At 58.3% G+C, this 26,250-nt stretch overlaps 16 protein-coding genes across 17 annotated transcripts; 9 read left to right on the top strand and 7 right to left on the bottom strand.

Moving 5' to 3' along the window:
- Window positions 1–629: 629 nt before the first annotated feature.
- Window positions 630–1,789, top strand: SDRG_10349 (hypothetical protein). Its single transcript, XM_008616334.1, has 4 exons — window positions 630–884; window positions 937–1,012; window positions 1,060–1,445; window positions 1,493–1,789. The coding sequence occupies exons 1-4, from the start codon at window positions 660–662 to the stop codon at window positions 1,748–1,750; spliced, it is 945 nt and encodes a 314-aa protein (XP_008614556.1). The 5' UTR covers window positions 630–659; the 3' UTR covers window positions 1,751–1,789.
- Window positions 1,790–2,039: 250 nt separating this feature from the next.
- On the top strand, window positions 2,040–3,650 carry SDRG_10348 (hypothetical protein). Its single transcript, XM_008616333.1, has 4 exons — window positions 2,040–3,149; window positions 3,196–3,263; window positions 3,312–3,471; window positions 3,518–3,650. Exons 1-4 carry the CDS (start codon window positions 2,109–2,111, stop codon window positions 3,623–3,625), a joined length of 1,377 nt encoding a protein of 458 aa, XP_008614555.1. The 5' UTR covers window positions 2,040–2,108; the 3' UTR covers window positions 3,626–3,650.
- Window positions 3,651–3,692: 42 nt separating this feature from the next.
- Window positions 3,693–4,124, bottom strand: SDRG_10347 (hypothetical protein). The gene is made up of 2 exons (XM_008616332.1): window positions 4,033–4,124; window positions 3,693–3,980 (listed from the first exon to the last, which is right to left on the bottom strand). The coding sequence occupies exons 1-2, from the start codon at window positions 4,061–4,063 to the stop codon at window positions 3,781–3,783; spliced, it is 231 nt and encodes a 76-aa protein (XP_008614554.1). The 5' UTR covers window positions 4,064–4,124; the 3' UTR covers window positions 3,693–3,780.
- A 650-nt stretch (window positions 4,125–4,774) lies between these two features.
- SDRG_10346 (hypothetical protein) lies at window positions 4,775–7,050 on the bottom strand. The gene is made up of 5 exons (XM_008616331.1): window positions 6,952–7,050; window positions 6,802–6,895; window positions 6,304–6,758; window positions 6,121–6,263; window positions 4,775–6,069 (listed from the first exon to the last, which is right to left on the bottom strand). The coding sequence occupies exons 1-5, from the start codon at window positions 7,009–7,011 to the stop codon at window positions 4,875–4,877; spliced, it is 1,947 nt and encodes a 648-aa protein (XP_008614553.1). The 5' UTR covers window positions 7,012–7,050; the 3' UTR covers window positions 4,775–4,874.
- Window positions 7,051–7,386: 336 nt separating this feature from the next.
- On the bottom strand, window positions 7,387–7,944 carry SDRG_10345 (50S ribosomal protein L23). Its single transcript, XM_008616330.1, has one exon. It carries the CDS (start codon window positions 7,830–7,832, stop codon window positions 7,560–7,562), a length of 273 nt encoding a protein of 90 aa, XP_008614552.1. The 5' UTR covers window positions 7,833–7,944; the 3' UTR covers window positions 7,387–7,559.
- Window positions 7,945–9,091: 1,147 nt separating this feature from the next.
- Window positions 9,092–10,458, top strand: SDRG_10344 (hypothetical protein). Its single transcript, XM_008616329.1, has 4 exons — window positions 9,092–9,480; window positions 9,529–9,798; window positions 9,849–10,123; window positions 10,174–10,458. Exons 1-4 carry the CDS (start codon window positions 9,111–9,113, stop codon window positions 10,399–10,401), a joined length of 1,143 nt encoding a protein of 380 aa, XP_008614551.1. The 5' UTR covers window positions 9,092–9,110; the 3' UTR covers window positions 10,402–10,458.
- On the bottom strand, window positions 10,403–10,777 carry SDRG_10343 (hypothetical protein). The gene has a single exon (XM_008616328.1). The coding sequence runs from the start codon at window positions 10,719–10,721 to the stop codon at window positions 10,497–10,499; it is 225 nt and encodes a 74-aa protein (XP_008614550.1). The 5' UTR covers window positions 10,722–10,777; the 3' UTR covers window positions 10,403–10,496.
- Window positions 10,778–12,065: 1,288 nt separating this feature from the next.
- SDRG_10342 (hypothetical protein) lies at window positions 12,066–13,190 on the top strand. Its single transcript, XM_008616327.1, has one exon. It carries the CDS (start codon window positions 12,105–12,107, stop codon window positions 13,098–13,100), a length of 996 nt encoding a protein of 331 aa, XP_008614549.1. The 5' UTR covers window positions 12,066–12,104; the 3' UTR covers window positions 13,101–13,190.
- A 755-nt stretch (window positions 13,191–13,945) lies between these two features.
- Window positions 13,946–15,691, top strand: SDRG_10341 (hypothetical protein). The gene is made up of 3 exons (XM_008616326.1): window positions 13,946–14,564; window positions 14,613–15,170; window positions 15,221–15,691. The coding sequence occupies exons 1-3, from the start codon at window positions 14,001–14,003 to the stop codon at window positions 15,656–15,658; spliced, it is 1,560 nt and encodes a 519-aa protein (XP_008614548.1). The 5' UTR covers window positions 13,946–14,000; the 3' UTR covers window positions 15,659–15,691.
- Window positions 15,692–16,088, bottom strand: SDRG_10340 (hypothetical protein). Its single transcript, XM_008616325.1, has one exon. It carries the CDS (start codon window positions 16,025–16,027, stop codon window positions 15,755–15,757), a length of 273 nt encoding a protein of 90 aa, XP_008614547.1. The 5' UTR covers window positions 16,028–16,088; the 3' UTR covers window positions 15,692–15,754.
- A 280-nt stretch (window positions 16,089–16,368) lies between these two features.
- On the bottom strand, window positions 16,369–17,483 carry SDRG_10339 (hypothetical protein). Its single transcript, XM_008616324.1, has 4 exons — window positions 17,415–17,483; window positions 17,144–17,363; window positions 16,865–17,094; window positions 16,369–16,815 (listed from the first exon to the last, which is right to left on the bottom strand). Exons 1-4 carry the CDS (start codon window positions 17,446–17,448, stop codon window positions 16,448–16,450), a joined length of 852 nt encoding a protein of 283 aa, XP_008614546.1. The 5' UTR covers window positions 17,449–17,483; the 3' UTR covers window positions 16,369–16,447.
- Window positions 17,484–18,311: 828 nt separating this feature from the next.
- On the top strand, window positions 18,312–19,163 carry SDRG_10338 (hypothetical protein; the record flags this gene model as incomplete). The annotated part of the gene is made up of 1 exon (XM_008616323.1): window positions 18,312–19,163. One exon carries the CDS (start codon window positions 18,312–18,314, stop codon window positions 19,086–19,088), a length of 777 nt encoding a protein of 258 aa, XP_008614545.1. The 3' UTR covers window positions 19,089–19,163.
- On the bottom strand, window positions 19,101–19,673 carry SDRG_10337 (hypothetical protein). Its single transcript, XM_008616322.1, has one exon. It carries the CDS (start codon window positions 19,619–19,621, stop codon window positions 19,187–19,189), a length of 435 nt encoding a protein of 144 aa, XP_008614544.1. The 5' UTR covers window positions 19,622–19,673; the 3' UTR covers window positions 19,101–19,186.
- Window positions 19,674–21,276: 1,603 nt separating this feature from the next.
- On the top strand, window positions 21,277–22,436 carry SDRG_10336 (hypothetical protein). Its single transcript, XM_008616321.1, has one exon. The coding sequence runs from the start codon at window positions 21,368–21,370 to the stop codon at window positions 22,310–22,312; it is 945 nt and encodes a 314-aa protein (XP_008614543.1). The 5' UTR covers window positions 21,277–21,367; the 3' UTR covers window positions 22,313–22,436.
- A 97-nt stretch (window positions 22,437–22,533) lies between these two features.
- Window positions 22,534–22,997, top strand: SDRG_10335 (hypothetical protein). Its single transcript, XM_008616320.1, has one exon. It carries the CDS (start codon window positions 22,589–22,591, stop codon window positions 22,829–22,831), a length of 243 nt encoding a protein of 80 aa, XP_008614542.1. The 5' UTR covers window positions 22,534–22,588; the 3' UTR covers window positions 22,832–22,997.
- Window positions 22,998–23,083: 86 nt separating this feature from the next.
- SDRG_10334 lies at window positions 23,084–26,250 on the top strand. 2 transcript variants are annotated; one of them, XM_008616319.1, is made up of 13 exons: window positions 23,084–23,405; window positions 23,453–23,474; window positions 23,526–23,663; window positions 23,707–23,992; window positions 24,036–24,205; window positions 24,259–24,314; window positions 24,358–24,518; window positions 24,573–24,732; window positions 24,780–24,855; window positions 24,907–25,004; window positions 25,051–25,675; window positions 25,726–25,973; window positions 26,025–26,250. In XM_008616319.1, the coding sequence occupies exons 1-13, from the start codon at window positions 23,133–23,135 to the stop codon at window positions 26,244–26,246; spliced, it is 2,535 nt and encodes an 844-aa protein (XP_008614541.1). In that variant the 5' UTR covers window positions 23,084–23,132; the 3' UTR covers window positions 26,247–26,250. The 2 variants fall into 2 exon arrangements, with proteins under 2 accessions (XP_008614541.1, XP_008614540.1); XM_008616318.1 differs by having other exon boundaries at window positions 23,523–23,663.

Here is a 26,250-nt window from a genome sequence, read left to right as displayed (position 1 = left end):
GTGATACCGCGGACGTTGGTCGTGTTGGCCATGGCTGTTGTGAAGAGTCAAAATTCGATTGTGAGCTGCTCCAAGCGGAACTGCACCGATCCAGCCGTGCCCCGCGCGAAGAAGCCTGCATGAACGCACGCGCAGTGGCATTGGACCAGCCGACCAGGTCGTGAATCTGGTTCGTACACCAATCGCAGGCCTCGCTATAAGCGTGCCACGCGCCCATTGGTTGTAATTGTATCCGTCTTGGGCTACTGCAATCATTTGATTGACGCGACAGCGCAAGGTGGGTTGGCAAATATTCGCAGTCGATCCTCGCTCCCTACTAGACCGGTGTGCTCCCTCTGCAGCTAAAGCTAGAGCTTGAATCGCATGGCGCCTGCTGTCGAGCGTAGAAGCATACCGTCATGTCGAGAGGGAACTGTAATAGCACCAAGAAGACCACGCACGGCCGTACCGGGAAGGACAACGCGGGAAGTCTGGCAGCTTCTGCTCTGCTGCTCAGGTTTGCAGTTCATCACAGCAACTCAAAACGTATCTTCACACTATTTCAATAGTCGCTTAGGAAAAAGCAAACCCGGGAGCGCATCCGGTCCGTTACACGATTGGATGGTAGCTCCGGGCCAATCAGCGCCGCAGCCTGAATCTTTGGTGGCACCTTGCAATCGATGTCGTCGCTCCCGATCACCGAGGGCATCAGCCTCTCGATGGCAGCGCCCGCGCCGGTGACGGCCGACGATGCAGCTGCGCCGGCCAGCGACGTAGGCGGCGAGAAGCGCAAGCGGGAAGAGGTCGACTGCGCCATGTGCTCGGCGCTCGAGATCAAGTACCGGTGCCCCAAGTGCGAGCGCATTACGTGCTCGCTCAAGTGCTGCCTCGAGCACAAGACGCACGTACGCGCCTGGCCGTAGCCATGGCATGCAACTCATGCAAGCTTCTGTGTAGTACGACTGCGACGGGAAGCGCGATCGCACCAAGTACATCCCGATGGCCGCGTTCAAGGACGCTGATATCACGAGTGGTACGCCGTACGAGCTCTGCATGATAGCATTTCAAGCGTATGTGTAGATTACTTCTTCTTGCAAGAAATCGCGCGGTCGGCGTCCACGATCAATGCGTTAGCGCAGCAAACGGCGCCGAAAGGCAACTACAAGAAGCTCACGAAGAAGGCCAAGGCCAACCCCGAGCTGCCCGCGGATTGGCTCGGGCGCTTCCCAGCAGCGTGGCAGAACTTTGCCAAGGCCGCGATCGACAAGGGCGTCGACGTGAGCCTCCTCGCGCCCGGCATGTCCAAGCGCAAGGCCAACACGTCGTGTGTCAAGGGCCACGTCCTGCATTGGCGCCTTGAGCTCCATTTCATCAACCTCTCGCCAGTATCCAAGATCGTCCAGGCGCGATGGGATGAATCCAAGTCTCTCAACGACCTCCTCGACGATCTCTTGGCGATCCGCGTGGTATGCCAATAATGTGATCGCCCGGGCCTCATGCATCGTTCAACTAGGACACGGCCGCTCTGCGCACAACGCTCAAGCCGTACATGAAGGCAGGTCGTGCTGCATGGTGCTTCTTGCTCCGAAAGGAGTTTGTCGCTGCGTCGGCGCCACAGTACTTTACGATCGACCCTGCCAAGAGCATGGCCGAGAACCTCCGCGGCCTTGCGGTCGTCGAGTTCCCTATCCTGCACGTCGTCCTGGAACAAGACATGCACAAATACGTGCTCGCCCACCGCGTCATCGAAGAAGTCGCCCCACCTAGTTAATTTAAACACGTTCCGCCCGCCAACAACGTCGTTCTTGCCGCTTGCCGCCACCGTGGCATGGCTTTAGAGGCCGTTCTCGTGGCACGACCAGCATCCTCGCTTGATGAAGCGCATGGCACATGCGCTCTCTACGGTTAGCACCGTGCAAGCTGAGGCCATGTTGCAGCCATCGCGCTGCGCTCGACTGGCGCATGGGTGGCGCAGCTCCTCCTTGAAAAATGGACCAACCAGCCGGAGGGGCGTATTATAAAACGATATTTATATGTTTCTTCATACAAGTATGCAATGACGTGAATTGTATTTTATTGCGGCCACCCCGCAAGCTCGAGTACACCGCGCCGTTCCCACAGCAAGCACGATGTTTGGCTCGTTCGGTGCTCAGCCCGCGGCCCAGCCGGCCGCGTCTGGCTTCTCCTTTGGCGCGCCGGCCGCGGGGTCCTCGACGTCTGCCTTTGGCAGCAGCAGCACGCCAGCCACGGGCGGCTTTGGCGCCCCGGCGGCGCAACCTGCGTCCACGGGGTTCTCCTTTGGTGGCGCAGCGACGACACAGCCGACGTCTTCCTTTGGTGGCTTTGGCGCCGCCGCCTCGACGCCTGCAGCGGGCTCGACCGGTGGCTTTGGCTTTGGCAGCACCTCGTCGACGGCAACGACCGCGTCCACGACACCAAGCTCTGGCTTTTCTTTTGGCGCCGCCGCCGCTCCGGCCAGCGCGGGCGCTTTCTCATTTGGCGGCGCAGCAGCCACGCCGTCGACGCCCTCCACGTCGGCGTTTAGCTTTGGCAGCAACAGCGCGACCGCGCCGTCAACGGGTGGCTTTGGCAGCGGCTTTGGTAGCGCCCCGACGTCCAACTTTTCGTTTGGCAATGCGGCGGCCAAGCCATCGGGCTTTGGCGGGTTTGGTGCCGCCGCGCCGACCGCGCCGGCGTTCGGTCTCTTTCAGCTCAACGCGGCGTCGTCGACCAACGCATTTCCCGGCGCCACGAACGCGCTCGCGGCCGCCACGTCGGCGGCGGCCAATTCGCCAATGGAGAGCCTCACGGGCATCCGCATGGCGTACATGGACCCGCAGCAGTCGCGCTTCAAGCACATGCTCTACAACGCCGTCGACCCTGCGCAAAAGCATTTGTACGTGCGACCGGCGCACATTAGCGAGAAGCTGTGGACACAAGCGCAGCGCGACAACCCGGACCCGGCCAACTGCGTGCCCGCGGCTGTCATTGGCTTCAAGGAGCTGTCGACACGCATCAAGCTGCAGCAGGAGCACGCCGACAAGTTTGCGACGTACGCCGAAGACATGGTGACGCAGGTCAAGGAAATGGAAAAGACGTCGCGCGACACCGACGTCAAGCTCGCGCAGTGCCGCCACCAGCACGCTGCGCTCTTCCACCGCCTCATCCAGGTACCTATTCCCATCTTGTAGCACCATGCTCATTGCATGCGTCTAGCTCATGCGCAAGCTCGAAGTCTTCAAGAACCTGCGCAAGCCGTTGCATGCGGACGAAGTCAAACTCTTGTACTTTCGCAATACACATCGTCACAATCGAGCTCACGCATTGGGTAGCGAGACGCTCAAGAAGGTGGCGAGCATGCTCGACAACCCGACGCAGTTCAAGGCCCGCATGAACGAGCTCATGGCCCTCCAGGCGATGCAGGCGGCCAAGCCCCACCCGGACCAGGAGCAATGCCAGCTCTCGGACCAAGACCTGCACCTCGTGTTTGGCGTACGATGCCCATGCCCTCTGAGAGTAGGTGCTCATGCGCATGTAGATCATGGACCGGCAGCGACAAGGCCTCGAGCACGTCACCAAGGTGCTCTCGCAGGACATGCGCGACGTCGAGATCATGCAAAAGGCGCTGGCCGACGACGATTACTAAGCCTAAATACACCTTGTGTCCCGCATCCTCGACGCCGTTGCCAGCATGCGCGTCCACCGAGAGAAGATGGTTTAGCATCAAGAGTATATTATGTCGTGGCAGGCAACACCTCACCGACCCTTCTAACAGTCACGTTCGCACGGAGCGTCGCATATTTAGTGGTGGTGGGGGTCCGTGGGGCCCCACGTCTCGACGATGATCGGCGACTCCTCAAACTGATGGAGCGGCGGCGGCGACGACAAGGTCCACTCCAACGTCTCGTGGAGGTCCGGGATGACCACATCGGTCTCGCCGGCCTTCGGGGCCGAGCTGAACGACGCGGCCAGCGGGCGGGCGACCGACGGGCGGGCGGCAGCTACATCAGCATCATCATGAGCCTAGCATGTAGCCATGGCGGACGCATCTACCGAGGGTGCGGAGGGCGGCGACGCGGAGCATGATGGTCGACTTGGGGGAAATTTCTTCACTAGCAGCTTCGGACGGCCAGCTAACGCCCGCCACCCTTTGTATACCATACTTACTTCAAGTCAAATGGCGCACACACGCACCGACAACCCCACCCCTGCCAAGAAAAACACGCCAACCGCAACAAAAACATGCAATCTTTGGAATCCGGATCCGGATAATCACAGACGGGCCGGTCCACACGGATATACTGTGCGTTGTCGACCCGACATGTGCCATATATAGTGTGCATGTAGTCACCATGCAGCCAGCGATCGCGGCAACCAAATGGATCGTGAGCGCGCGCGCCCATCGGCAATCCATTGTAATGTGTGACTGCAATGTCTTCGATATGGAGGCTGCGCCGACAGCGTGGTCTAGACACCCGAACGCGATTGCTCAGCTTAGCACACTATAAAAAGGTCGTTGAAATAGCGTGTCATGTCATGCCAATGGCACGTCCACCTGGCTGCAAACGTTGATCGCGCGCCTTCGTTGACGCAACGCTGCTCGATCAAGCGTTGTGAACGCACTTGCTGTGTGGCTGTGTATAGTACCTTGCATGGTGTTGAGCAGAGTGTATAGGTATGTATCTCTCTACTCGTGCCCGCTGCAGGAGCAGATCTTATTTGTCTGCATTTGCCCGACGATCACCGGCGCATATTATGCAACGAGCCAGTTTCCCTTGCATGGAAGGGCAATGTCCTCCACAAAGTCAGTGCATAAAGCGACAGCAGCGGAAGCGACTGCATAAACGTAGTAGGAGTAGTAGTATAGGTTTCTAGGAGTTAGTACGAACGGTCATTTAAAAGCGCTGCTTCTTGGCATGTTTGGGCGGTGCTTGGGCCTTGCGCTTGAGCGAGTCCACGAGCGACTTGAGTTCGCCCTTGCCACCGCTGCTCGCCTCGGTCGTCGACGTCGGCGTGGCCGTCGTCGGCTGCGACTGCTTCTTGCGGCGCGCCTCAAAGATCGCTTCGGTGGCTTCCGTGCGCTTGAAGCGCGCGTCGGTCGGGTCCAAGCTAAAATCCGGGTTGTTGTTGACCAGCTGGCCGAAACGATCATCGGCAGCGTTGAACGTGAAGTCCGCTTGGCGGCCCGCGGCCTTCTCGAGCTTGGCCAGCTCTTTCTTGTGGCGCTTGCCCTTCTTTTCCTTGTGCTTGTCGACCTTGGTAATGACCTTCATGTCAAAGTCCCGCTCATCGTCGTCGCTGCCAACGACGTCGTCGGCCTTCTTGGCCGCCGCGTGCTTGCCCTTCTTGGCCTGCTTGAGTGCTTCAAGCTGCGCCGCGTGCGCGGCCTTGGCTTCCTGCTTCTTGTTGCGCTTCTTCTCGTTCTTCTCGAGCTTCTTCTCCCGCTGGTACTTTTCAAACGGCGTCTCGTTCGCTTCGAGCTCCTTTTGCTTCTTCGCTTCGAGGATCGCAGCGCCCGGCGTGAACGTCATCTCCATACCGCCGTCCCCAGCTTCATCTTTCCCGAAAAAGTCGTCGTTGAAGCCAGAGTCGTCGCCGTCGTTGGCGTCGTTGGCCATGTCGCCGAGCAGCGCCGCGCGGTACTTTTGCTTGAGCTTCTCGACCTTGGCCGCGCTCGACGCCTTGTCGTCGTCGTCATCTTCGGACGACGACCCTTCGGACGCCACATACTGGGCGAAATCGTCGTCGTGCATGTCCTTCCAGTTGGCAATGCGCGTGAGGCGCTCGTTGCGCTCGCCGTCGTCGGCTTCCCACGTCAGCTCGAGCTCCGTGTTTTGCAGCGCGAGCGTCGCAAAGATCGCCGGCGTATACGAGTCGGGTACGGACGTCGCCTTCTCTTTCGGTGCATGTGCAAAGGTGACATCGTCCGGCACGAAGCGCAAGTCGAGCGTGTTGGCCGACGTCTCGTACTCGAGGCCGTCGCACGCGTCGAAGACAGCGCTCGCCGCGGCGACCGTGTTGAAACTCGCGACACCGTAATAGTACTTGAGTTTCTGAAGCTCAAAGTTGCGGAGCTTTTCCTTGTCAAATCTAGACATTGTCGCCATTTGAGTTTCAGAAGTGGCGACGGAGAAGACGTACTCTTCTTCATTCGACGCCGACTGTTTCATGCCGAGTGGATCATCCTCGTCGACTTCGCTGTCGTCTTCGCTGTCGTCATCGCCATCTTCCGTCTTCTTCTCATCGTCCCAGAGACCGCGGGGACCGTACTTTTCATCCTCGGCCTACAAATCGATGAGCTTGAATGCGCAGACTAGGCTGTACCATCTGTCGCAAGCCAAACTCGGACGGGTAGATCGTCACGTCGTGCACGACGCCGCCCGCAGGCACGAACGACTCGAAGAGCGCGTAGAGGTCCACCGCACGCATGCGAGACCAATCGCAGTTCATGATCGCAAACCGCTTGGTCTCATCGCCCATGGGAATATCCTCAGCAGGCTCATGCGTCGCTTCGTCGTCGACCTCGGCGTCCTCGTCGTCGCTGTCGCTCGAGTCGCTCGACCCGGCGGCTTCGTCGCTGAGCTCGCCGCGCGCCATCTTGTTCAGGTACGCAATGCGCTTCTCGGCCGCCGTCATGGGCTTGTCGGTCTTGCCGTCGTTGTCATCGTCGTCGTTGTCATCGTCGTCCGCCTTGTCCTCGTCCTCGTCTTCGAGGTTGTAGTACTTTTTCATCTCGTTCTCTTGCTCCTCAATGCGGCGACCATACTTGTCGTACTTGCCTAGACGCCATATAAGATCTGAAGCGCGTCACAGGCCGTGTACCTTGGACGCTCTGAAACTTCTTGTCGGTCAAGACAGCCTGGAAGCGCTTGTCGAGCTGGACCTTGTTGCGCTTCTTCGAGTTGCGGGCAAAGCGCTGCGAGCACGATGGTAGTTAGTTAGTTAGTAGACGCGCAAGGAACGAAGTTGTACCGGATCGTTGTGCACTTTGCTGAAGCGCGGGTCCGAGACGACAGAATTCGGCGTGCTCATGATGGCGGGTGGAATTTCGGCAATTGGATTAGTTGGCCGCGATTTCGAGGGAATTGATTGGACAGAAATCCCAAGTTTCTCTCAAGTGCGCCCATTTTGCCGACTAAGTACGATTTTGACCTGATCTAGCCTTGCTGTCTGCTTTAAGTGCGCTTTGGCTTGATTGTGCCACCGCTTATTGCCCGCTCGACCATCAAGCTGCTCGTTGCTTGCTTTGGCCCTACGATCCGACGTCGTGACACCTACAGCGTGTCATCGCTGCATCGCCAGTATGGTATGACGGTAGCAAAGGTCTGTTGAATGAGGCGTGGAGGCGGCGCGACTGGCGACGCTTCAAGCTCCACGATGATAGCCGATCCAAAACCTCTTGGCAGTGTGCAGCGCAGCGGTAGCGTGGCGCGTGCCTTGGCCTGAATGCAAAGATGGCTGAGAGCGCAAGAACAGGACGGGTTAATTCGCCCAAGCCACGGGTTCCACCTAGCGTTCTGTTGTTTAAATTACAAACCGGTCTATCGTCCGCGGCCTGCTATCGTGAGCGACATACTCGATTACTTGGCCAAGGTCACGATCGCCTTCTTCCAGTCCTTCTCCTTGTACACGTGGCGGCCCTGCATCGCGCGCTTGAACTTGCCTTCGTAGTTCATCGTGCGCACGTTCGTCACGGGGAGGCGGTAGACCTTCTGGAGGTACTCCTTCACGTCGTGCTTGGTGTAGTTCGGCTCAACGCGGAAGATGTGCTGGTTCTCCGGGAGACGCGTCTTGGCCGTCTTCGCGACGTACGTCACGGCCATGTTGGGGAAGCGGAGGCGGTTCCAGACCATCTTGACGTATCAAAACCACGAATATGCGTCCGGCGGACGGCGCCGATGCAAGCTTTTAGCCAATCGACGACGCGGATCGCGCTCAAATCCGGGGAGTTTCAACGAATCATCGAGAGGCAAATGACTGGTGGGGTTTTTGCCTCGCCAAATTCAATACAATCCAGTCTTGCAGTGGTTTTTGTGTCATATTGCACATGCGGTCTTGCAAGATATCAATATATACGGTGAATCGCGGCAGCAATAGAGGCTGCAAGAGTGCATCATTTTGGCCAATTACAAGCAAGCTCGATTGTGACTGGCTGGCACGCTGGCAGCAATATGACTGGAGGGAAATTACGTATTGGAATTTCCGTTCATTTCATTCGAGTTCTCGCCTGCCCACTCAACATTAAATATGGTACGTTAGGCGCGGCGACCGAATCCCGCGAGTGGCAAGAGAGGGCACTAAGAATGCGCGAATAGGATCAACCCGTCAAGCACGCCAAGGTCATCCGCGTTTTGGGCCGCACCGGTAACACCGGCAACGTCACCCAGGTCCGCGTCGAGTTCATCGATGACTTCGGCACGAAGGAAGCCCGTACCTTGATCCGTAACGTCAAGGGCCCGGTCCGCGAAGGCGACATCCTCTCCTTGATGGAATGGGAACGCGAAGCTCGCCGCTTGAGATAAATTGCCCCCCTCAAAACGGAGCAAGAACAGGCCAACGCGCGTGCACCTTTTCGCTACTTTTGCAGTCGAAGAACGACCACAACCACCGGCCTTGTTTTGATCTGCACGGTTATATTCCAATGAGAATGTGTTAATGATGGGCAATCTCGTATTTCGTGTCGTCTTCCTTCCTCTCTCGCACGGACCGCTTCATGCTGCGATGTGTGGACTCTTCGCACTGCCATGGCCGCCTCCGTACGCAGTCCTTGAACCTCGCTGAGTCGTAGACTGAAGCCGCCGGATTCACTTCCATCTGCCTACAATTGCCCATGCAAGCCTCCGCGCCGAGCTTGCACATGAGAGGGCTTGACGCCATGAAGCCTCAACCGCAGCCAGGTAGGCAGGGAAGGGGCAATTAGCTAGTAAGTATCCTATTTCTACTGTGAAGCAAATGATGTTTCGATCAGGGCCCATGGTCAATCAATGCTGGGGCCACGATGCGTCGTGCGTGGCACTCGGGACGCGCGGGTGCTAAAATCTTCGCGGGTTCAACCTCGATACCATCGTTGATTGGCTATAATGTCGCTGAATCCATCGACTTTTGACCAATCAAGGCTAGTAGCAATCGGCATGCAGGACGAAGTGAAGATCACCGCGTCACTCGCGTGCGCGTACTTCCACCCGGGAAGCGCGGTACGTGGTTGCCTCGAGATCCGCACGCCCAAGGACCTCTACGTCGAGGCCGGCGCTGTCCAGCTCCACGGCCACATCTCGGTTGATGCGGATCTGCTCACCGTGCCCATCGTGACCCTCGCCAAGTTGGACGACGACCTGGCCACATCGCTCGAGCTGCCCGACGTGCGCAGTTTCTCGGGTCAAACGGGCACGTGCATCTACCAGAGCAAGCCCAGCATTCTCTTCTCTGATACCGACGTCCACGAGTCCCTGCGTACGCACTTTGCGGTCGGGCTGCCCAACGACATGTGCCCGACGTTCAAAGGTCCTGCGCATTTGATCCTCGATCGAGCGAACTGACATCTACCAATAGGCACGTCGGCCCGCGCCTTCTACATTCTTACGTTCATTTTCAAGATCAAGGGCACAGCACTCGCCCAGTCGCTACACGTGCCGGTCGAGATCTACGCGCCGTCGTACGCGTTCCGCCTCCAAAGTCCGTGCCGATCGCCCGTGCCAGCTGCGCTGCTCTCACCGACGGCGGACGAGCACGAGAAAAAGATCGTGCCCGTTGCCGTACGCCATGGCCACGAGATTCCGTTCGAGATGAAACCGCGCCTCATGCACGGCCGCGTCGAAGTGGGTACGTCCTTCTTGTCGTCACAGATAATGCGGCGACTTCAACGGTGCTAGAGCGCGGCTTCGGCGTGCAACAGAGCCAATTTACGATCGGGCAGCACCAGAACCACTTGGTCCGCGTCATTCTGCACAAGCAGGCCTTCTTTCCTGGAGATACGCTGCTCGTGTCGTTTGACTTTGCGACCGCCACCATGGCATGCGACTCGGTCAAGGGCGCGCTCGTGCTCGAAGAGCATCTCTGCGAGCACTCGCTCGAGCCTGGCAAGAAGGTGGCGACGACGACGCTCGAGACGGTCATCGAAGTCACGGCCGACCTTCTCCAAACCAACGTCTGCTCATGCGTTGAGACTGTGGATAGCATGCTCACGGCTGCGTGTAGATGCGCTTTGGCGTGCCATTCCACGCCCAGCCGTCGATCGAAACGGACCTCGTGAGCTTCAAGTACGCCATTTCGTTCGAGTTTCACCTCGCGGGCGGGCGCATGTTTCGGTGGGCGACGCCGGTTGTGGTCGTAGCACCGCTGCCGCCCGTGCCAGGCCACCTCAACGTGGCGGCGCCCGTGTACAACGGCCCGTCCCGCGCCCGCACACTGCAGATTGTCGTCTAAGACGGGTTCAAAAAGTCATAATCGTACGAAGAATACAAGCAGCAACATGAGATCTTATGCGCCTCGTCAGCAGTATATCGTGGCTGGTCTAGCGCTTAGTGGTGCTCGGCGAGGTAGTCGAACTTGCCGTTCACGCGCTTCCAGTAGTCGGACTTGGCCTTGTCTTCGTCGGTCGCGCCCTTGGTGGGGAGGTAGCCGCAGATGAAGAGCGACGCGAGGCCACCGTAGACGAACGGGCGGAAGTACGGGCGCTTCAACTCGTGGACGATGAAGTTACCGTAACCAATCTTGTGCCAGCGGGCGGCTTTAGCGGCGACCATCTTCCAAGGGGGATAATTTGTTCGGACTGACTTACACCAGCTCCACCACTCATCGCCTTCGTACATTCGACGTACAATCGACGTACGTACATTGTACGTTCACAATACGTCATTTTATATGTGGCCGTTCAAAATGCTATACAAACAACAAGATACGAGAGCCCACCGGCATACGTACGAAGCGACGTATCCTTCGACAGCGACAAATTCAGGTCCATCGCGGACCCTCCCTTTGACATTTTCCGATCTTTTGGCGCGGTTTTCCGGTGCCTTCTCCATGCGTCTTGATGGCTGCCACATTGCCCCGACCACACTATTGGCCTTCTCTCGTGTATGATGCGAGATAACCCTCTGCGTCCTGTGATTGAAGCGAGCAAAGCCGAAAACGATCGCGATTGAAAGGCTCGATTATGTCCTTGGTGAAAGTTGGTGATGACGACCTTCGACGCCAACACCGGCGAAGTAGTTACTCAATCAATCAAACGTGTTCGCGTTAAAAACTAAATTAGCGAAAACCAAACCGAAGACTTCGCATACGTAGCGCTACGCCTTTGTGTGGGAGTTGGCACCAGCACTTGGTCGTTGGGAGTGAGCTGCGCTCTGAGAGTTCCATCTCGCCGAGTCTTAGCTCGCGAGGTCGTACGCAGGCTCCTGCCTTGCATCGTATTTCGGGACCTCTTGTTACATGAACGTGGTCTTGTCGGCTCGCTGTAGAGTGCTAGCGACGAGCTCGGTCCTGAACGATACGCCTCCGCTGCACAATGTGTGTCGCGGTGAGGTTCATTCCGGTGAAGTATTTGTTGCACTTGGTGTAACAGAGCTGACCAAGCCATTGTTGCCGCGTGTTCCTGGATGCGTCAATCTCCCCTTCACACAAGCAAGCCGATCCAAGTGCGCACAGGAACAAACTGCATTTTGCAGTTTCGTTTGTCTTCTGTGCACGGATCTCGCCGGCCTTTCTCGCTTTCGGAATCTCGTGGCGCCACCGTGGCACTTGAACCTAGCTGTTTCTATCTGATCACGCCAAGAACGAACTGGTCGGAGCGTCGCGGCCCTGGCGTCGCCTTGAGATGAAGCGTAAGCTGATGATGGCCGCTCAGCATTTTGTCGCTGCGGTGCTTGATGGTACGCGACAGTCGATCGTCGTTGCCGAAGGTATCCAGCTCCGCGCGCTGTGATTGGTCGATCGCGCTCGAGCTGCAAGCAGCAAACCATTAAATCGAAATTGCGGCGGTGCGAATAAAAACCGTGTTTTTATGCGAGCTGCCGTATGCGCTTTAAAACTGCCGAATTAAATTTTGTGGAATAAATTGCCACCCAACAGCCTGCGCGATTTCCGATTTTGGCCAGTGTCGACGACGCCCCTGCTGCTACACGCATCCGATGGGAACGCACCAGGAGCCGAGCGAGTCGACGACGAGCGAGCCGCACGAGTCGCCGCAAGGCCAAGCCAGCATCCCGCCGGGCGCGCGCACCTCCGAGTCGGAGCTGCCGCAGGGTATTGCGATCCCGATCCTTGAGTACAGCCAGCTCATGAAGAAGCCGGCGCTCAAGGCCATCGACTTGAACGACGACGACGAGAAGACAATGACAATCGACGACGACCAAGACTATGTAGATCCGACGCTCTTCTCGCCGGAGGTCTCGCGCCACTCGATTGAGGTCGCGGTGCGCCGTGCCCGGTCGCTCGAGCTGGAGCTCCGCGAAATGGCGCAAGAGGTCGCTGCACATCCGCCGAGCAGCTCAGTGGCGACTGACGTGTCGTCGACGCTCTTGACGGCTGTCAAACGTATCGTGGGCGCCCGGAATCGGTACTCGCTCCTCGACGAGAAGCAAGCGTCCGCGGACGCCCAAATGGTCGGCGAGAGCGACAACACGGACGGCGATGGCATGCAGCTGAGCCCCGTGTCCAACGGTGGTGACGTCTTCAAGAGCCGTCCGTCGACGCCATCGGCGCTGCGTAAGATCTCGGCCTACGGTCACGACCACGCTGGCTCGATGATCCCACCAAAGCAGAAAAAGCGCATCATGTGGCGCGATACGTCGACGGTCGAAGACGCGCTCGTCGAGGACCACGAGGTGAAGATTACTATCACGGACGATCAGACGACAATGACTCGGCCTCCAAAGCGTGCGAACAAGCCCAAGACGGGCGTCATCCGGCGGCTCTCGCCCAAGGAGAAGGAAGAGCTGTACGAGCTTCGGCCGGACCTCAAGATCGTGCCCAACTGGGCACAAAAGTACCGTGAAGAGATGACGGGCGGCCACGACTCGGTCCAGTGCAACAATTGGCTCGTGCTCTTGATCCTCTTCCTCATCTGCCTCCTCGTGTTTCTATTTTATATGATCAGCCAAACCAAGCCCGAGCAAGGACTTTAGGGGTGATCAGCATATAACTATACCCTATTAAAAGTACATCGACTCTGGAAACCAGTGTCCTCCGCCGTCACTTCCGGGACGCGTCCGCCTCCAACGAGTGTTGCCAAAGAGGTCACGCCGGAATAAGCCAAGCCCATCAGAACAGGCACAGGATGCAACGAAACACGTAGCCAACTCGATGGCACGATTACCTCCAGCCAAAAGGCCGCAGGTGTACGTCGGAAGCGACGACTGTGGCGAGCCATGGCGCACACCCAGTCGCCATGTAGCAATCTCCCATGACGGCGAAGCGAGGATAGCGTAATCGCGCTTCCTGGCAGCTCGCGGCTACTAGTACATTTGTCGCCCTCGAGGCTCCGCTTCGATGGACGTCCAAGGAGCTCCGCGCCCGAGATATCCGATAAGCAGCTACAACACAGTGCAGGAGCGTGTACTCATGCCGGCGCCCATCCCTCGATCGACTTGTAGCCGGTAGGATCTGGCAGACTAAGTTCTGGAATTTCGCAGCTCGACGAGGTGCATGGCTTGGCAGCAGCGACTTGCCACTCATTTAACATGCAACCTTGCAACTACTGCGCTCACGGCGGCGCTCTTTTCACCTGATGGCCGACGACGCTTGGCCCTACATCGACCTCGTCGACGTCGTCGCCTTGGCCATCGCGTTCGTCAAGGTTCATGGCGCGCGGATTTGGGCTTCGTATCCGGATTCCTGGCTGGCCACTCGAATAAAAATGATTGTTCTTTTTTTAAATTGTCTGTACAGAGGGCGACTTGGCGGTGTTAAAAAACGATGTGGAATACAATTTAATAAATCACAAGGTGAGGCAGCATTCGAATCCGGATACGCCAGCCTCAATTGCAAACGGTGGACCTCATAGCTTGTCGTCGGCTCCAAGTACGATGCTGCGCTACGTCTCGAAGCGAACGATGCGATGGACCGCGGTCGGTGGCCTCGGCGGCCGCCTTCCGACGGCCGCGTCGCTGCCGGCGCCGTGGACGACGCGCTTCAAGTCGTCGTCGGCGTGCATCGCGGACGAGTTCCCGGACCACCCGGTGCTCAACTCGTGCGTGTTTGATTTTCCATTCGATGGCGCCGAGTACAACCAGAGCAACGGCCGCCATAAGTACAATCGGCGTGTGGCCGACTGGGCCACGGAGAAGATCAACGCTTCGATGGGCGCGCAGAACCGTGTGGACCACGAGCACATGGCGCAGCTCATTGCGCTCCTCTCGGTGCGCAACTACTACCACGAAGCCATCGAGGTGCTCCAGTTTGCGCGCAACAACGGCGCCAAGCCGCACATCTCGGCCTACTCGCAAGTCATTGCGTCCTGCTACGCGCATCAGCGCTACGACGAGGCGCTCCAAGTGTTTGACGTCATGCGCCGCGATGGCTACCGCCCGAGCTTCGTCACGTACTCGCGCGCGCTCTCGGCCGCGTGCAAGGCCGAGTACCACGACATGGTACTCTCTCTACAGGACCTGGCGCCCATCGCTCATCTCGTATCGTAGACACTGAACCTCTTTGACGACCTCTTCAACGATTGCGACAAGCTCACGTTCGACTCGATCAGTATTGCTTGCAACATTGTGCTGCACTCGTGCGGCAAGCACGAAGACTACAAGACGGCGACCGACATTTGGCAGCAGATGACGGACGAAACGATCCCGAAAAGTACGTCGACGTACACGGCGTTCCTTCTCTGCGCCATCAACTGCAAGCAGTGGGACGGCTTTTACGCCATCTTGGACGAGGCGACAACGACCGGCGTCGAGCTCTACAGCCAGTCGTACCTCTCGATGATCCAGTCGTGCGCGCGGGCCAAGCGCTGGGAACTCGTCGTGCACATTCACCACAAGCTCGTGAGCCAAAACTTGCAGCTCACGGGCTTTGCCATTGGCGCGGTGCTCATGGCGTACACCAAGCAGGGCGCGCCCGAGCGCAGCATTGAAATCTACAACCACGTGCTCGCCCAAGGCGCCAACTTGAACACGTACGCCATCTCGGGGGCCGTCACGGCCTACTTGCACCTTGGCGAGTACGACAAGGCGATCGCGCTCTGCGACAAGGTAGGAGGTTGACTTTTGCTTTGATGGCGAACGACATCTCTGTGCATTAGGGCACGACCGAGTGGCCAGCTGCAGGCATGCTCTACAAGCTCAAGGTCCAGCTCCTCATTGCGACCGGTGCGATCGATGATGCACTCGAGCTTCTCGATGAGAAGAAGCACCTCATGGACCGGACGACGAGCTGCTATCGGCCGCTCGTTGCGCACTTTCTCGAGAAGCGCATGTACGACCAGGCCGTGCACTACTCGCTCGTGCTCTTTGAGACCAACCGGTTCGTGGCGGTGGCCGACTGGACGGCGGCGCTCTCGGCGGCGATCGCGCTGCCCGACAAGTCGCATTATTGGACGTTGCGCAACTGGATCGAGACGCGCGCGCCCGACTACGTGCCGCAGATCCCGGACGAGCTCCTTCTCGAGCGGCGCCCGCGCGAGGCGGCGGCGACGCCGCTCAAGCTTCTCTCGCCGCGGCGACCGCTCAAGCTATTGTAAACCCGACTAGTATACTCCTTTTATGTAGCAACATGTTGTCGACTTGCAAAGGGGATGATACGATTCCATGCGTGGCAGCCAAGATGCCAACGCTTATTACAAGTACCGGTGCGGGTTGTGGGGCTTGCCTTCAAGCTCATCGCGCGCAATCTGTTCGTCCTTGATGAGGAAGTAGAGCAGCGTGAACGGGCCGAGCGTGCCAAACACAAACTTGCCCATGTTGGCGCCGTTGAAGACGAACTCGCGGTCGCAGTTCTCGCGCACGCCGTTCCAGACCTCGATGTGCTTGTTCTTGTTGAGCGAGCCGCCGTGGCGGCGCTGGGCGCCCTGGACGAGGCGAGGGGTCACGCGACGGGCCAACGCTTGCATCTTCTCTCGACCACGAAATTGCTGTGGCCGACTGGGCCCGATCGAAGCGACCTCTTTTTTTCGATACGAACATATGTACTCTCACAGGTAATCGCCACCATATTGAAGTCCCAGTGGGTCGGTCATGCCGGTCGTCTTGACCTTTGCAGCAACTCGTGCTTGCGACCAGCACTGAGAGACGAGATGGAGACACCTATACCTGGCGCCCATCGTAGGCTTGAACGTACACTGCAGCGCTCATGGCCGTCGTGGGTACGCTCTAAGTGGCTGAGTGGCTTGTAGGATTTGATGCACAGGTTATCACTTGGGCTGTCCTGCACAGTGTCCCAAGACGACTCGACTCCATCTTTGAATGCTAGTTGTATGAGCAAAAGGGAATTATTCGTGCAGGCGATTCGGCACAAGCAATCTCGCGCGTAGCTAGCGCATGCTGTTGGTGATGGTCGACATGTCCGACTCGCGCACGGTCGACGCGTCCGATGGGCGAGGAATTTCCGAGCCGCGCGGGCTGAACGGCATCTCGTCCATGAGCTCCTTGCAGTGCTGCTTGAGCTGCACGCGGTATCGAGACGATTTCAAGCTCATGAGCTGTGAGAGCGCGATGGCGAGCGCGGGGTAGAGGCCACCGGCGACCAGCGTCGCGTACGCGGCGTACCGAATGCTCCAGCACGACCGATTCGTTGGGTTGGCCGTGCACCGCGTGTACTCGTCCGAGTAGAACGTCGAGTTGAGGACCTTGAGGTAGACGTATGTGTACCAGAGACCGATCGCTGCCATTTGCACAAAGCCTACCGGACAAGAAGATGGCAATTCGCCATATGCGATCCGAGTGCGTACCGGCGAGGATCGACATGTGCAAAAGGTAGTTCTCAGTGAGCGTGCGGTGCGGGTACACGGCCATGGCGATGACCCACGCAAAGACGAGAACCGAGAGGCCCGCCGCGATGGCCATGACGACCTGCACGATGAAGAGCGGCGTGCCGCAGTAGATCGACTGGATGACGCAATACTGCTTGTCGTACTCGCCGCCTTCCAGAACGGAACAGTCGACCTTGCGATACGATTCGCTATGACGGCCATGAGATCTTCTTGCCCGAGCAGGATCGGTGCACGTACCACTGGGCATCGAACGAGTCGACGGCGTTGGGCTGCGTCGGCAGCCAGAACGAGTTGCCCGGGTCAAACGCGTCGGCACCAATCTGCAACGTGTAGTTGGACCAGAGGCCAATGCCCTGCGAGTAGCTGGACTGGCCATTGTCGCCGGACTGCGCCATCCAGTCGGGCGAGAGGGCGCAGTACCAGACCGAGATCATGAGCAGCGCCGACAGGAGCACGCCTACACACATGCTGCATGAACACTCCCGGCCTTGCATGCCACGCCACGTACAGAGGATGTCGAGCACACGCGTCTTGAGCTCCATTATCTCTGGGGTCGACGGCAAGATTTCCACAACCCAGCACTTGCGATTGGCCTGCAGTCCGGATAGCATCCGGTACATAATCTTTTTTAAAGCACGGTTCAATTCTATCTACATCAATGTATGTAATTGCATTATAATCAACCTCCCAGCTAAAATTCAGTCGCTCTTCCGCGTGCCAAAGCCCCTCCCGCCAGCCTCTCGCACCCCAAGTCGCTGGCGTCGCGTTCGTACAGTACACTTCGCTACGCAGTGGAAGCATGGCGGACGCTCCACGTGCAAATTTGTGTCAAGGTTGGGAGGGTTCAGCCGACGGCTAGCCAGACAACGACAAGGGAATAAGAACTGATTTGGCGAAACCAGGGACATCGCGCGATGTTGGTCCAACTAGATCCATTTTTGGCAGGTATTTGGCTTCCAACTTGGCTCCCGTGCAGCAACATTCATCGGCAAGCGATCAACGATACGAGTCCTACCGCGCTGCATGGCGTGTACTTTGAAGTAGTGTCGTGCCACGACTTCGTTGGGCCCAATGTAATGCATTGCTGTCGCCCTTCTCCACACCACAATCAGGATCGCGCGCCAGTGAATCGAACGATAGGCCCAGAGAGCGTCGGTCAACATGATCGCTTTGGCGAGTCGCAGTAGAGCAGACGCTTGGGCGAGAGCTAATAGCATATCGCTGCCCCTTCGTGCGCCACAGAGCTTGCATCTGCTAGGGTAGATACGACTGCCGATGTGAGGATTGTTGCCTCTGCTGGCGACTCGAGTGTGAGTTGCAGCCTTGGCGCTTGATATGCTTGATATCCGGACGAGCGTGTCTATGTATCCGGATGCTACACACCCGCAGGCGTACATTTCCGAAGATGGCGGCTGCATCCGTGGGCAGTTCGATCAGCGACGAGAGTGCGATGAGCTTGAACGAAGCGCAGCTCATCCTTGAAGATATCGCGCGCGAGTACTCGGCCAAGCGCGCCGTCGGCCTCGTGCCCTCCAAGCCCGTACCGGCGCGGGCGCTGCTCTGGGAAGAGATGGCCCGCAGCAAGAGCAAGACTGGGGCGCGGAAAGGGTGTCTCTTTGGCCGCGACACGGACCACAAGTGCGACTGCGTCTCGTACGTCCCGTCGTATGTCGACAAGGAGTCGATTTTGTGCTCGGGCTGCGGCCATGGCGCGCCGTGGCACAAGATTGTGGGCGGCGAGCGTGTCACCATGTCCATTGTCGAGAGCATGAACCACGATGAGAACCACAGCGAGCTCTACAGCCTCTATAGCGAGTACGGCTCCGAGTACTACGGCTCCGAGTACGACGAAGACGACGACGACGAAGATGACGACGAGGACGAGGACGACATCAACAACGAGATTGCGCGGCCGCTCCAGCCACAGCCCGCGTCGCACCGTGGCTCTCGAACCTCGATTCAATCGCGCGCCACGTCGTCGTCGTTTGGGATGGGCTCGACGAGCTTTGGCCGGAGCAACCTCCGGTCGGGTGGCGCCAACCTCGGTTCGATCCTTCAGACCGTCAACCAAATGCAAAAAGACGGCCTCACGGAAGACGAGATCGAGGCGGCGTTGCGCGTCCACCAAGTGGCGTCCAGCAACGACTCGTCCGTGCTCTACTCCAACATTTCCACCTTGTAATTTGCCACAAAATGGGATATTTAACATGGAATTCTGTGACTTAATAAGTAAGCTGCCGCAGTCGGTCGAGGTGGCAACGAAGGTAGCTATTGAACAAACTAGTAGGTGGGCTGGATCTTCTTGACTTCGGCGAGGATTTCGTCGTAGCTTTCCTGGACGTTGAAGCCCTGCTTGCCCGGCGTGACCATGATGCAGCTCGTGGGGCGCTTCGAGGCCGCAGACGCGCCGAGGTCGACCTTGGACGGCGTAAAGACGTACGCGATATCGTTGTTTTCGCAGAGCACGGGGATGTGCGAGATGACGTCGATGGGCGAGATGTCGCCGGCGATGATGCACATGCCCTTCTCGCCCTTGCGAATGGCCTTGACGACCTCCTTGACGCCACGCTTGGTGCACTTGACCTTGGTCGACTTCTTGATGAGCTTGTACACCTTCTTGGTGAGCTTCTTGTTGGCGAGCGGGTTGGCGATGATGCTAACGTGCTTGACGCGCTCCTCGTACGTCACGCCCTTGGCCTCTTCCGTGTCGCTCATCTCAATATCGATTTTGCTTTGGTCTTCGGATCTCCAACGCCACAGCGCCCACCCAACCACCAACCAACCGCCATCTTTCGTTTGATTGGTTATACACACTATTTGATGTCGGAAGGCGACACCGGTTTTAGTGTTCATGAAACCCATCACATAGAATTTGTATGGCATACAAAAGTACAGTATACGTATCTTCGCGAGCTCCTTGGACTGCGCTTTTGCTGGATCGAGTCCTCCAAACACGACAGAGCGCGTCATCGGTACAAGCATCGACGTCGCCGCGCGTGGTGTTGACTGAAAATAGAAGGCGCGCGTGTCTGTACCCTGCTCCGTGCCCCTGCACCGTGTGCCCACCCGAGTAAGCAACAGGATGGTTTCGATGATGCAAGTAATACCATGGCGTATTGGCGACACGGGCAGCATCGTCGCCTGCACCTGGCCTGGTCGCTCGCTCTATATAGCCATCGCGTGGTCGTAAGTTGACTAGGGATGGCGTCGACGCCTACGGTGCATTTCTGAGCACGACATTGACGTGGCCAGCTGCTGGCATGGCCCACTTGCCTCGGGTTGCCGCACTTGCCGGCACTTGCTCGCGCTGGACGAGATGCCGGCGATCACATCCGCTCGCAATGTTCAGGGTAGCCTACTTCGCATGATCTTCGCCGTGCGCCATCTTGCTTCATGACGATCGCATGGAGGTGGCAAGGTGCGTGCAGCCTTTGACCCTGAAACTGAAACGGCTTGCTGCCGACTCGCTACTTTGGCCACAAGCATGCCGTCCAAGTAGTACATGGTATTCCGGGCGTACGGACTTTCTGCCCGTGTTACTGCGTTGGCGGGCTCTGAGTTGGGCGTTCTGGACATGGCAAAGGATGAACTGACGCGCGGTTGCATCCACGTGGCAAGTTGGCGGCAGAGAGCTCGTTCCACGAGGGGGTGCCGGTGCAGCTTGCCAAGGCCCTTTAGAGGATGGATTCTTCTCAACTGGCTTTTAAAGATTGCCACTTGAAGCCGTGCCCATCAGTACATATACATGTCGTCCGCCATGTTTGCAGGCGCGTGTGAAGTACTAACTCGAGCGTCTCTTCCCTCATTCTTGCCTCGTCGAGGCGTGTCGTTCGCCGTCTATTTGTCGCAATTTTGTGCAATATTTTACATCCGACTGCGATAGGTGCGCTGCATGTCCAGCGCCCATCGAGCTGGTTTTGGCGGCAACGTTCGCGCCAAGCACCGGCGTCGGCCATACCAGGTGGACGTGAAAACCCCGCGTTTTGGCTTTCCCAACTTGGTGTTTGTATGCAAGGGACCTTTGCGCCAATACAAATGATGATGCACGGATCTCGGGCAATGGCCAATCCAAACGCTTCGTGCCAGCGCCGACATAAAAAAGAACCGCCTCATACAATGCAACGCTGCCATTTTCCATACAAACAGGACGATATTTCAATACAAATTTAATATCTCGGATGCGCGGCAACAGTATGTAAATGCGCATATGCGGCATTTGGCACGTGGCAAAGCGGCGCCAAACGTACCTTGCTATTTGTATGTGGGTAGCCTATCGACAAACAAACGGCACCTGGAGGCGCTAGACAGGCAGCCTATACAAAGTCCAAGTGCTTTCTCCACGCGCGCGAGCGCAATTTGCGAGGTAAACACTCGTGACGAGCTATCAAGTGTCAAAGGTATACGCCGTGTAGCAAGGTCACCCATGATGCCCCACTCATTTCGCAAGAAGCACGCAACAGCATGATGACGGATCTCAGCTGTGTCGAGGAACTCCATGCGGTCACGCCCACGGAGATGCTCGAGCCGGACGCCGTGCGCCGCCACCTGCGGCTGCTGCTCGCCAAGGAGGACAGCCCGCGCCCGAGCGGGTACCTCGCGACGGTGCAGACGCAAGGCATGGTGGCGTCGTGGCGAAAGCGCATGGCCGAATGGATGCTGCACACGGGCAAGGCGTTCGAGCTCAGCGCCGACACGGTCGAATGTGCGATTCACTTTATGGATGTCTACTTGGCGGCGCTCTCGGTCGACAAGATCGTGCTGCAACTCGTGTCCATGGTCGCCATGTACGTCGCGTCCAAGATGCACGAGCCGCGCCCGATCCTAATGGAAGAGATGGAGCTCCTTTGCCAGCACAAGTACCCGCGCAGCGAAATCATTCTCATGGAGAAGCAGCTCCTCCACGTGCTCCAGTGGCGCCTCAACCCCGCGACGCCGGTTGCGTTTCTTCGGGACCTCCTCACCTTCGAGTCGGTGCCGTCCATTCAAGTGCATCTGGAAGAGGCGGCCATGGAGCTCCTCGAAGAGTGCGCGATCGACTACGAGTACCAAGTGTTCCCGAGCTCAGTTGTCGCTGCCGCCGCCCTTGAAGTCGTGTGCGCCACCCAATTTGGCTGCGCGAGCCCCCTCGCCGCCTATGCGCTCGACACGCTCGGCGTCGATGCCGATGCTTTCAAGGACTGCGTCGCGCGCATGATGACGCTGTACGCGCCTGCCGACGTCGAGCCCGAGCTTGCAAGCCTCGCGTACGAGGCCAAGGACGACAGCGTCGTGGCCGACGACTGCAAGCCTCGGAGTGCGAGCCCGACGTCCATCGACAGCCCCGGGCGCGTCGAAAAGAAGCGCCGGCGCGACGACGACGACGACAAAGAGGCGTCGCCCCGGAAGAAGCAGCGGGCGACTGCCTAGATGTGTACATCGTCGCTTTTTGCTTAGAGTCTAGATCCGTTCATGTGTCCGCGTGGCTGGCTGCGTAACCCAAGCCAAATCCTACAAGCTTATTTATCTTAAACGATCGTCGTCTTCTTCTCCACCAATGCATGCTCGCAGCCTTCACGAAGAACCATCATTTGCTGCGGCTTGGCTACTGCATCTGGATCTGGTCACGGCAAGCCAACTCTGAGGTTGAAGCGGACGTCAGTTATTACCGCTCCAGTGCAACCAGAAACGACCAGTTCCTTCGGCATGGCCTCGAGGAAGACCACGGCGCATGCGACCGCACAAGACGAGGACGACGACAACAACAATGCGACTACAAATTGCAGCGAGCCCCGCAAGGTGATCATGCCCAAGCCTTGCCCCGACCTCCGCGTCCGGACCGGCGGCTTCCAAAAGATCGAAGAGCGAACGTGGAACGTCATGCGGTCGCGGCGCACGACGACGATGCAGCAGGCAGCGACGCCCGAGCCGCTGAGCAACAACGACTAAGATGACAATCAGATGCATCTACGAACGGCAACTCGCTTGCATCATGCACGCTTGAGCGGCTGCGTGTACTTTGTGGCGCTGGCGAGGCCGCCATGCTCATTTCAACAATACTGGCCAATGGACGCCGCGTATTTTCTAAATAATGGACCAATCGTTGCGTTCTGTATCGTATTTTGACCAATCGATGGGATGCGTCGGGTGCGGAATACAACCAATGAGCGGCGAATGTCTTGGCGGGCTCACAATTCGATACTGAGGTGGCCGCCGCCAGTAGCGCGAGTCCGTGATCGCGCGACCAAGTATGGAGAAGAAGATGGAGAAGATGATCCACAACAACATGCAACTCCTCGGCAACCGCATCCCGAAGGCGAAGCGCGCCCAGACGATCCTGGACATGGCCCGGATCCAGCACGAGAAGAAGCGACAGCGCGTGATAGAGGACGACGACGCCGACGACGACGACGTGCCGATTCTGCCACCCGGCGGTCGCACGCCGACGCCAGCAGCTCACACAGCAGTCGACCGCGCCTCGCCTCTGGAAGGCTACGTTGACGCCGCCTCGACGCCGACCGCGGTACGACCGCTTGTCGACGCGCATTGGCTCATATCGTATCTTGGTAGAACAAGCCTGCGATCCGCCCCGGTAAGCCTCATCTCTCTCGCCTCCATGCACTTGGCCCACACGACGAAGCAGTGAGCGTGCTTGCGCGGCTGCCGTCGCCTGCGGTCGCCCAGTCCCCGATTCGTCCCCGCCCCCCCATTCTCCTCCACAACCGAGCATCATCGACAGCGGTGACGCCACTTGCGTCACCCGCCGTTCGGTCGTCCGAAGGTACGCACAGCCACGCGATTCGTCTCCATCGAATGTACGCTAGTGACGCTGCTTCGGGTGGAACCACCGATTGCCACTGCCGCGCTGCCGTCGCCTGCACCGTCCGCTGCGCCGCAAACAACTGTTCTCGAGCGCGTCTCGTCGCCGCCGGCCAAGAAGCCCAAGAAGGCGCTCTCTACGCTCTCGTCGAGCTTCAAGAGCATGTGTTTCTCGACTGAAGACCCAGCGACCTCGATCGACGTGACGCCGGATGGCCAGTGCATCATCATTGCCTTCTCCAACGGCTCTGTGCGCCTCTTTGACATCAACAGCTCGTGCACCGAAGAGCGGTACGTCTTGCGGTGCATCGCAGAGGTGCATGGAGCGTCGTAGGTATGGCTATCTCCTCGGGCATCTCGACGAAGAGCTCAACCAGCAAATGACGCCGGCGACGGTTCGGCTCAAGGTGACGCCGGACGGGTCCTACTGCTTCGTGGGCTGTCGCGGCACGTCGCCCAAGACCGTCATGGCCATCCACTTGGATCGCTTCCGGCACCACAAGAGTACGGACACGCATATTCTATCAACTTGATACTGATAAAACCGTGTTTGATAGGCAGCGAAGACGAGACCAATTTGCTCAAATTCTTCTTCAGCGACGCCAAGTTGCGGGTGCGTGCAACTGTGGTGCGTAGTGAACTCACGTCCATAGTAGGGCTTTGCGGATGCGTCCGACAACACGGCCACGGACCCGCAGAAGAAATCCTACTTTTTGCTCTTTGGCCTCGGCGTGCAAAATTTCCGGCTCTGGAAGTTTGAGCAAGCTGAGAACAGCCGGCCCATGTGGACGTACCTTCGCCAGTTCAACTCTGCGAGGTACTCGCTCGTCTTGCCATGGCCAGTCCTCTCGTATACAGAGCACATATGTAGCAACACGGCCATGCACGCGGCCTTCTTCTCAGCGTCGTCGGCTGGCCTCTCGTTCGCGGGCGTCGGCCTCGACAGCAACCTTCGCATCTTCACGTTCACGACCGACTCGGCGCTCATCGAGGGCGGGGAGACGAGCCAAGTCGTGGTCCCCAACACCAAGGTGCCCGTATCTCCACTCCATATCTTGACTGCATCTTTGACGGATAGGACATTACGTACATCAAGGGCCAGTACGCGTACGGCTACACCAACGTCGGTGGCTTTTACCGCCACTCGCTCCTCGGTATGGTCCCATTCCATCCATATACACGGACGTAGCGATGGCGATGGGTAGAGCCATCGGCGCCGCGGCAAGAGTTTGTGCTCAACGTGGATCTGTCCACCGGGCGGTCCCGCGGCGCGGGCATCGTCGACCATATTTACGCGACCGAGGTCCGTCTCCAAGCTTTGGGTTGTTTCTATATGGCGCTTATGGTAGAATGGCAACCACGTCTTGGCGCTGGCCGACGGCACTGTCTACTACTGCAACCCGGCCGTGTCCATGTCGCTGCACATGATTGGGTCGACGATTGCCCCGGGATTGGTTCAAAAGTATGGGATTCCCGCCGCCATTTACGTGCCGATGACCGCCCAGTCGATCCAAGAACCCGTGGTGGCGGTCACATCCAACTGCGAAGACGACCGCGACGGCTTCTTCACGGTCGACCCGGTCAAGAAGCTCGAACGCGCGCTCGAGCGCGGGAAACCGTCCATTGGACTCACGTGCTGGGTGTGCCAAAGCCACACGTCGCTGCACTGGGGCGTCAAGAACAAGACGGTCAAGCCAGAGCCCAGCAGCAGCAGTAGTAAGGGCGGCAGTAGCAGTACCAACAACGTCACGCCACCAAAAGCACCGACACCGCGCCCGCCAAAACCCGCGTCGACGGCCCCGAGCCGCCAGGAGCTTGCGACGACCGTCTCGACGCTGACAAAAGAGCTTGCCAACGCCCAGAAGCGTGTGACGCAAGTGAAGAACGAAGCCGACCGCCGTCTCCGCGCCGAGCTCCAGCTGCGCCGGACGTGGAAGGCGCAGACGCTCGAGTACGAAGAAAAGGTCGACAAAGGTATCGTCTTGATGGCGCCATGATCGCGCTCCACCAACTCGAATATCTAGCGCAAACCGCGGCCGAGGTGAGCCAAGCCAAGGTGACGGCGCTGCGTCAAAAGCTCGCCGAAGTCGAAGCCAAGGTCGCGCACGAGGCGCTCCGGGCCGAACAAGAGGCGGGTGTCCGGCTGCAGTACGAGCAACTCTGCGTGCAAGTCAAGGCCAAGATCGCGCAGGCCGAAGCGCAGCAAAAGGTGCTCGAGCAAACGACCAAGACACTCATTTGCGAGATTGACCGCAACGTCCAGTCGCTCAAGGTACGTCTTGCCTTCAGCTCTTCTTCTTCGCTTGCTCAATATAGTGTGCAGGCGGACACGGCCGAGACGGTCGCGGCCATGGGCAACACCAACCACGGCCCCGAGTGCGTCATTTGCCGCGACAAGACGGCGAACATGGCCGTGTATCCCTGCGGCCACCTCTGCTTTTGCCAAGAGGATGGCGAGCGCTACCAGGCGCATGCGATCCACTCCAAGAACTGCCCCGTGTGTCAAGTCGAAGTCATTTCGCTCCTCCGCGTCTACGCCCCGTAAAGCA

This window comes from Saprolegnia diclina, assembly GCF_000281045.1.
Source record: "Saprolegnia diclina VS20 unplaced genomic scaffold supercont1.34, whole genome shotgun sequence".
In the NCBI taxonomy this organism is placed as follows: Eukaryota; Oomycota; class Saprolegniomycetes; order Saprolegniales; family Saprolegniaceae; genus Saprolegnia; species Saprolegnia diclina.
Note: the sequence above shows the minus strand (reverse complement) of the source record. Positions and strands in the feature narration are given on the sequence as shown.

Bases quoted from the DNA above. Each gene is read 5' to 3' on its own strand.
- SDRG_10343 (XM_008616328.1), bottom strand. From the start codon at position 10,721: ATGGTCGCCGCTAAAGCCGCCCGCTGGCACAAGATTGGTTACGGTAAC.
- SDRG_10349 (XM_008616334.1), top strand. From the start codon at position 660: ATGTCGTCGCTCCCGATCACCGAGGGCATCAGCCTCTCGATGGCAGCG. The intron at 885-936 runs GTACGCGCCTGG...GCTTCTGTGTAG, and splicing joins GCCTCGAGCACAAGACGCAC to TACGACTGCGACGGGAAGCG. The intron at 1,446-1,492 runs GTATGCCAATAA...TCGTTCAACTAG, and splicing joins ATCTCTTGGCGATCCGCGTG to GACACGGCCGCTCTGCGCAC.
- SDRG_10346 (XM_008616331.1), bottom strand. From the start codon at position 7,011: ATGAGCACGCCGAATTCTGTCGTCTCGGACCCGCGCTTCAGCAAAGTG. The intron at 6,896-6,951 runs GTACAACTTCGT...TCGTGCTCGCAG, and splicing joins GCAAAGTGCACAACGATCCG to CGCTTTGCCCGCAACTCGAA. The intron at 6,070-6,120 runs GTACGTCTTCTC...GACAATGTCTAG, and splicing joins TCGGCGTCGAATGAAGAAGA to ATTTGACAAGGAAAAGCTCC.
- SDRG_10339 (XM_008616324.1), bottom strand. From the start codon at position 17,448: ATGGAGCTCAAGACGCGTGTGCTCGACATCCTCT. The intron at 17,095-17,143 runs GTACGTGCACCG...TGGCCGTCATAG, and splicing joins GACTCGTTCGATGCCCAGTG to CGAATCGTATCGCAAGGTCG. The intron at 16,816-16,864 runs GTACGCACTCGG...CTTGTCCGGTAG, and splicing joins GCACATGTCGATCCTCGCCG to GCTTTGTGCAAATGGCAGCG.
- SDRG_10342 (XM_008616327.1), top strand. From the start codon at position 12,105: ATGGGAACGCACCAGGAGCCGAGCGAGTCGACGACGAGCGAGCCGCAC.
- SDRG_10347 (XM_008616332.1), bottom strand. From the start codon at position 4,063: ATGCTCCGCGTCGCCGCCCTCCGCACCCTCG. The intron at 3,981-4,032 runs GTAGATGCGTCC...ATGCTGATGTAG, and splicing joins CGCCGCCCTCCGCACCCTCG to CTGCCGCCCGCCCGTCGGTC.
- SDRG_10335 (XM_008616320.1), top strand. From the start codon at position 22,589: ATGGCCTCGAGGAAGACCACGGCGCATGCGACCGCACAAGACGAGGAC.
- SDRG_10334 (XM_008616318.1), top strand. From the start codon at position 23,133: ATGGAGAAGAAGATGGAGAAGATGATCCACAACAACATGCAACTCCTC. The intron at 23,993-24,035 runs GTACGTCTTGCG...GGAGCGTCGTAG, and splicing joins AGCTCGTGCACCGAAGAGCG to GTATGGCTATCTCCTCGGGC. The intron at 25,974-26,024 runs GTACGTCTTGCC...TATAGTGTGCAG, and splicing joins GCAACGTCCAGTCGCTCAAG to GCGGACACGGCCGAGACGGT.
- SDRG_10340 (XM_008616325.1), bottom strand. From the start codon at position 16,027: ATGCAAGCGTTGGCCCGTCGCGTGACCCCTCGCCTCGTCCAGGGCGCC.
- SDRG_10341 (XM_008616326.1), top strand. From the start codon at position 14,001: ATGCTGCGCTACGTCTCGAAGCGAACGATGCGATGGACCGCGGTCGGT. The intron at 14,565-14,612 runs GTACTCTCTCTA...CTCGTATCGTAG, and splicing joins AGGCCGAGTACCACGACATG to ACACTGAACCTCTTTGACGA. The intron at 15,171-15,220 runs GTAGGAGGTTGA...TCTGTGCATTAG, and splicing joins CGATCGCGCTCTGCGACAAG to GGCACGACCGAGTGGCCAGC.
- SDRG_10336 (XM_008616321.1), top strand. From the start codon at position 21,368: ATGATGACGGATCTCAGCTGTGTCGAGGAACTCCATGCGGTCACGCCC.
- SDRG_10348 (XM_008616333.1), top strand. From the start codon at position 2,109: ATGTTTGGCTCGTTCGGTGCTCAGCCCGCGGCCCAGCCGGCCGCGTCT. The intron at 3,150-3,195 runs GTACCTATTCCC...GCATGCGTCTAG, and splicing joins TCTTCCACCGCCTCATCCAG to CTCATGCGCAAGCTCGAAGT. The intron at 3,472-3,517 runs GTACGATGCCCA...ATGCGCATGTAG, and splicing joins ACCTGCACCTCGTGTTTGGC to ATCATGGACCGGCAGCGACA.
- SDRG_10344 (XM_008616329.1), top strand. From the start codon at position 9,111: ATGCAGGACGAAGTGAAGATCACCGCGTCACTCGCGTGCGCGTACTTC. The intron at 9,481-9,528 runs GTCCTGCGCATT...ATCTACCAATAG, and splicing joins CATGTGCCCGACGTTCAAAG to GCACGTCGGCCCGCGCCTTC. The intron at 9,799-9,848 runs GTACGTCCTTCT...CAACGGTGCTAG, and splicing joins GCACGGCCGCGTCGAAGTGG to AGCGCGGCTTCGGCGTGCAA.
- SDRG_10345 (XM_008616330.1), bottom strand. From the start codon at position 7,832: ATGGTCTGGAACCGCCTCCGCTTCCCCAACATGGCCGTGACGTACGTC.
- SDRG_10337 (XM_008616322.1), bottom strand. From the start codon at position 19,621: ATGAGCGACACGGAAGAGGCCAAGGGCGTGACGTACGAGGAGCGCGTC.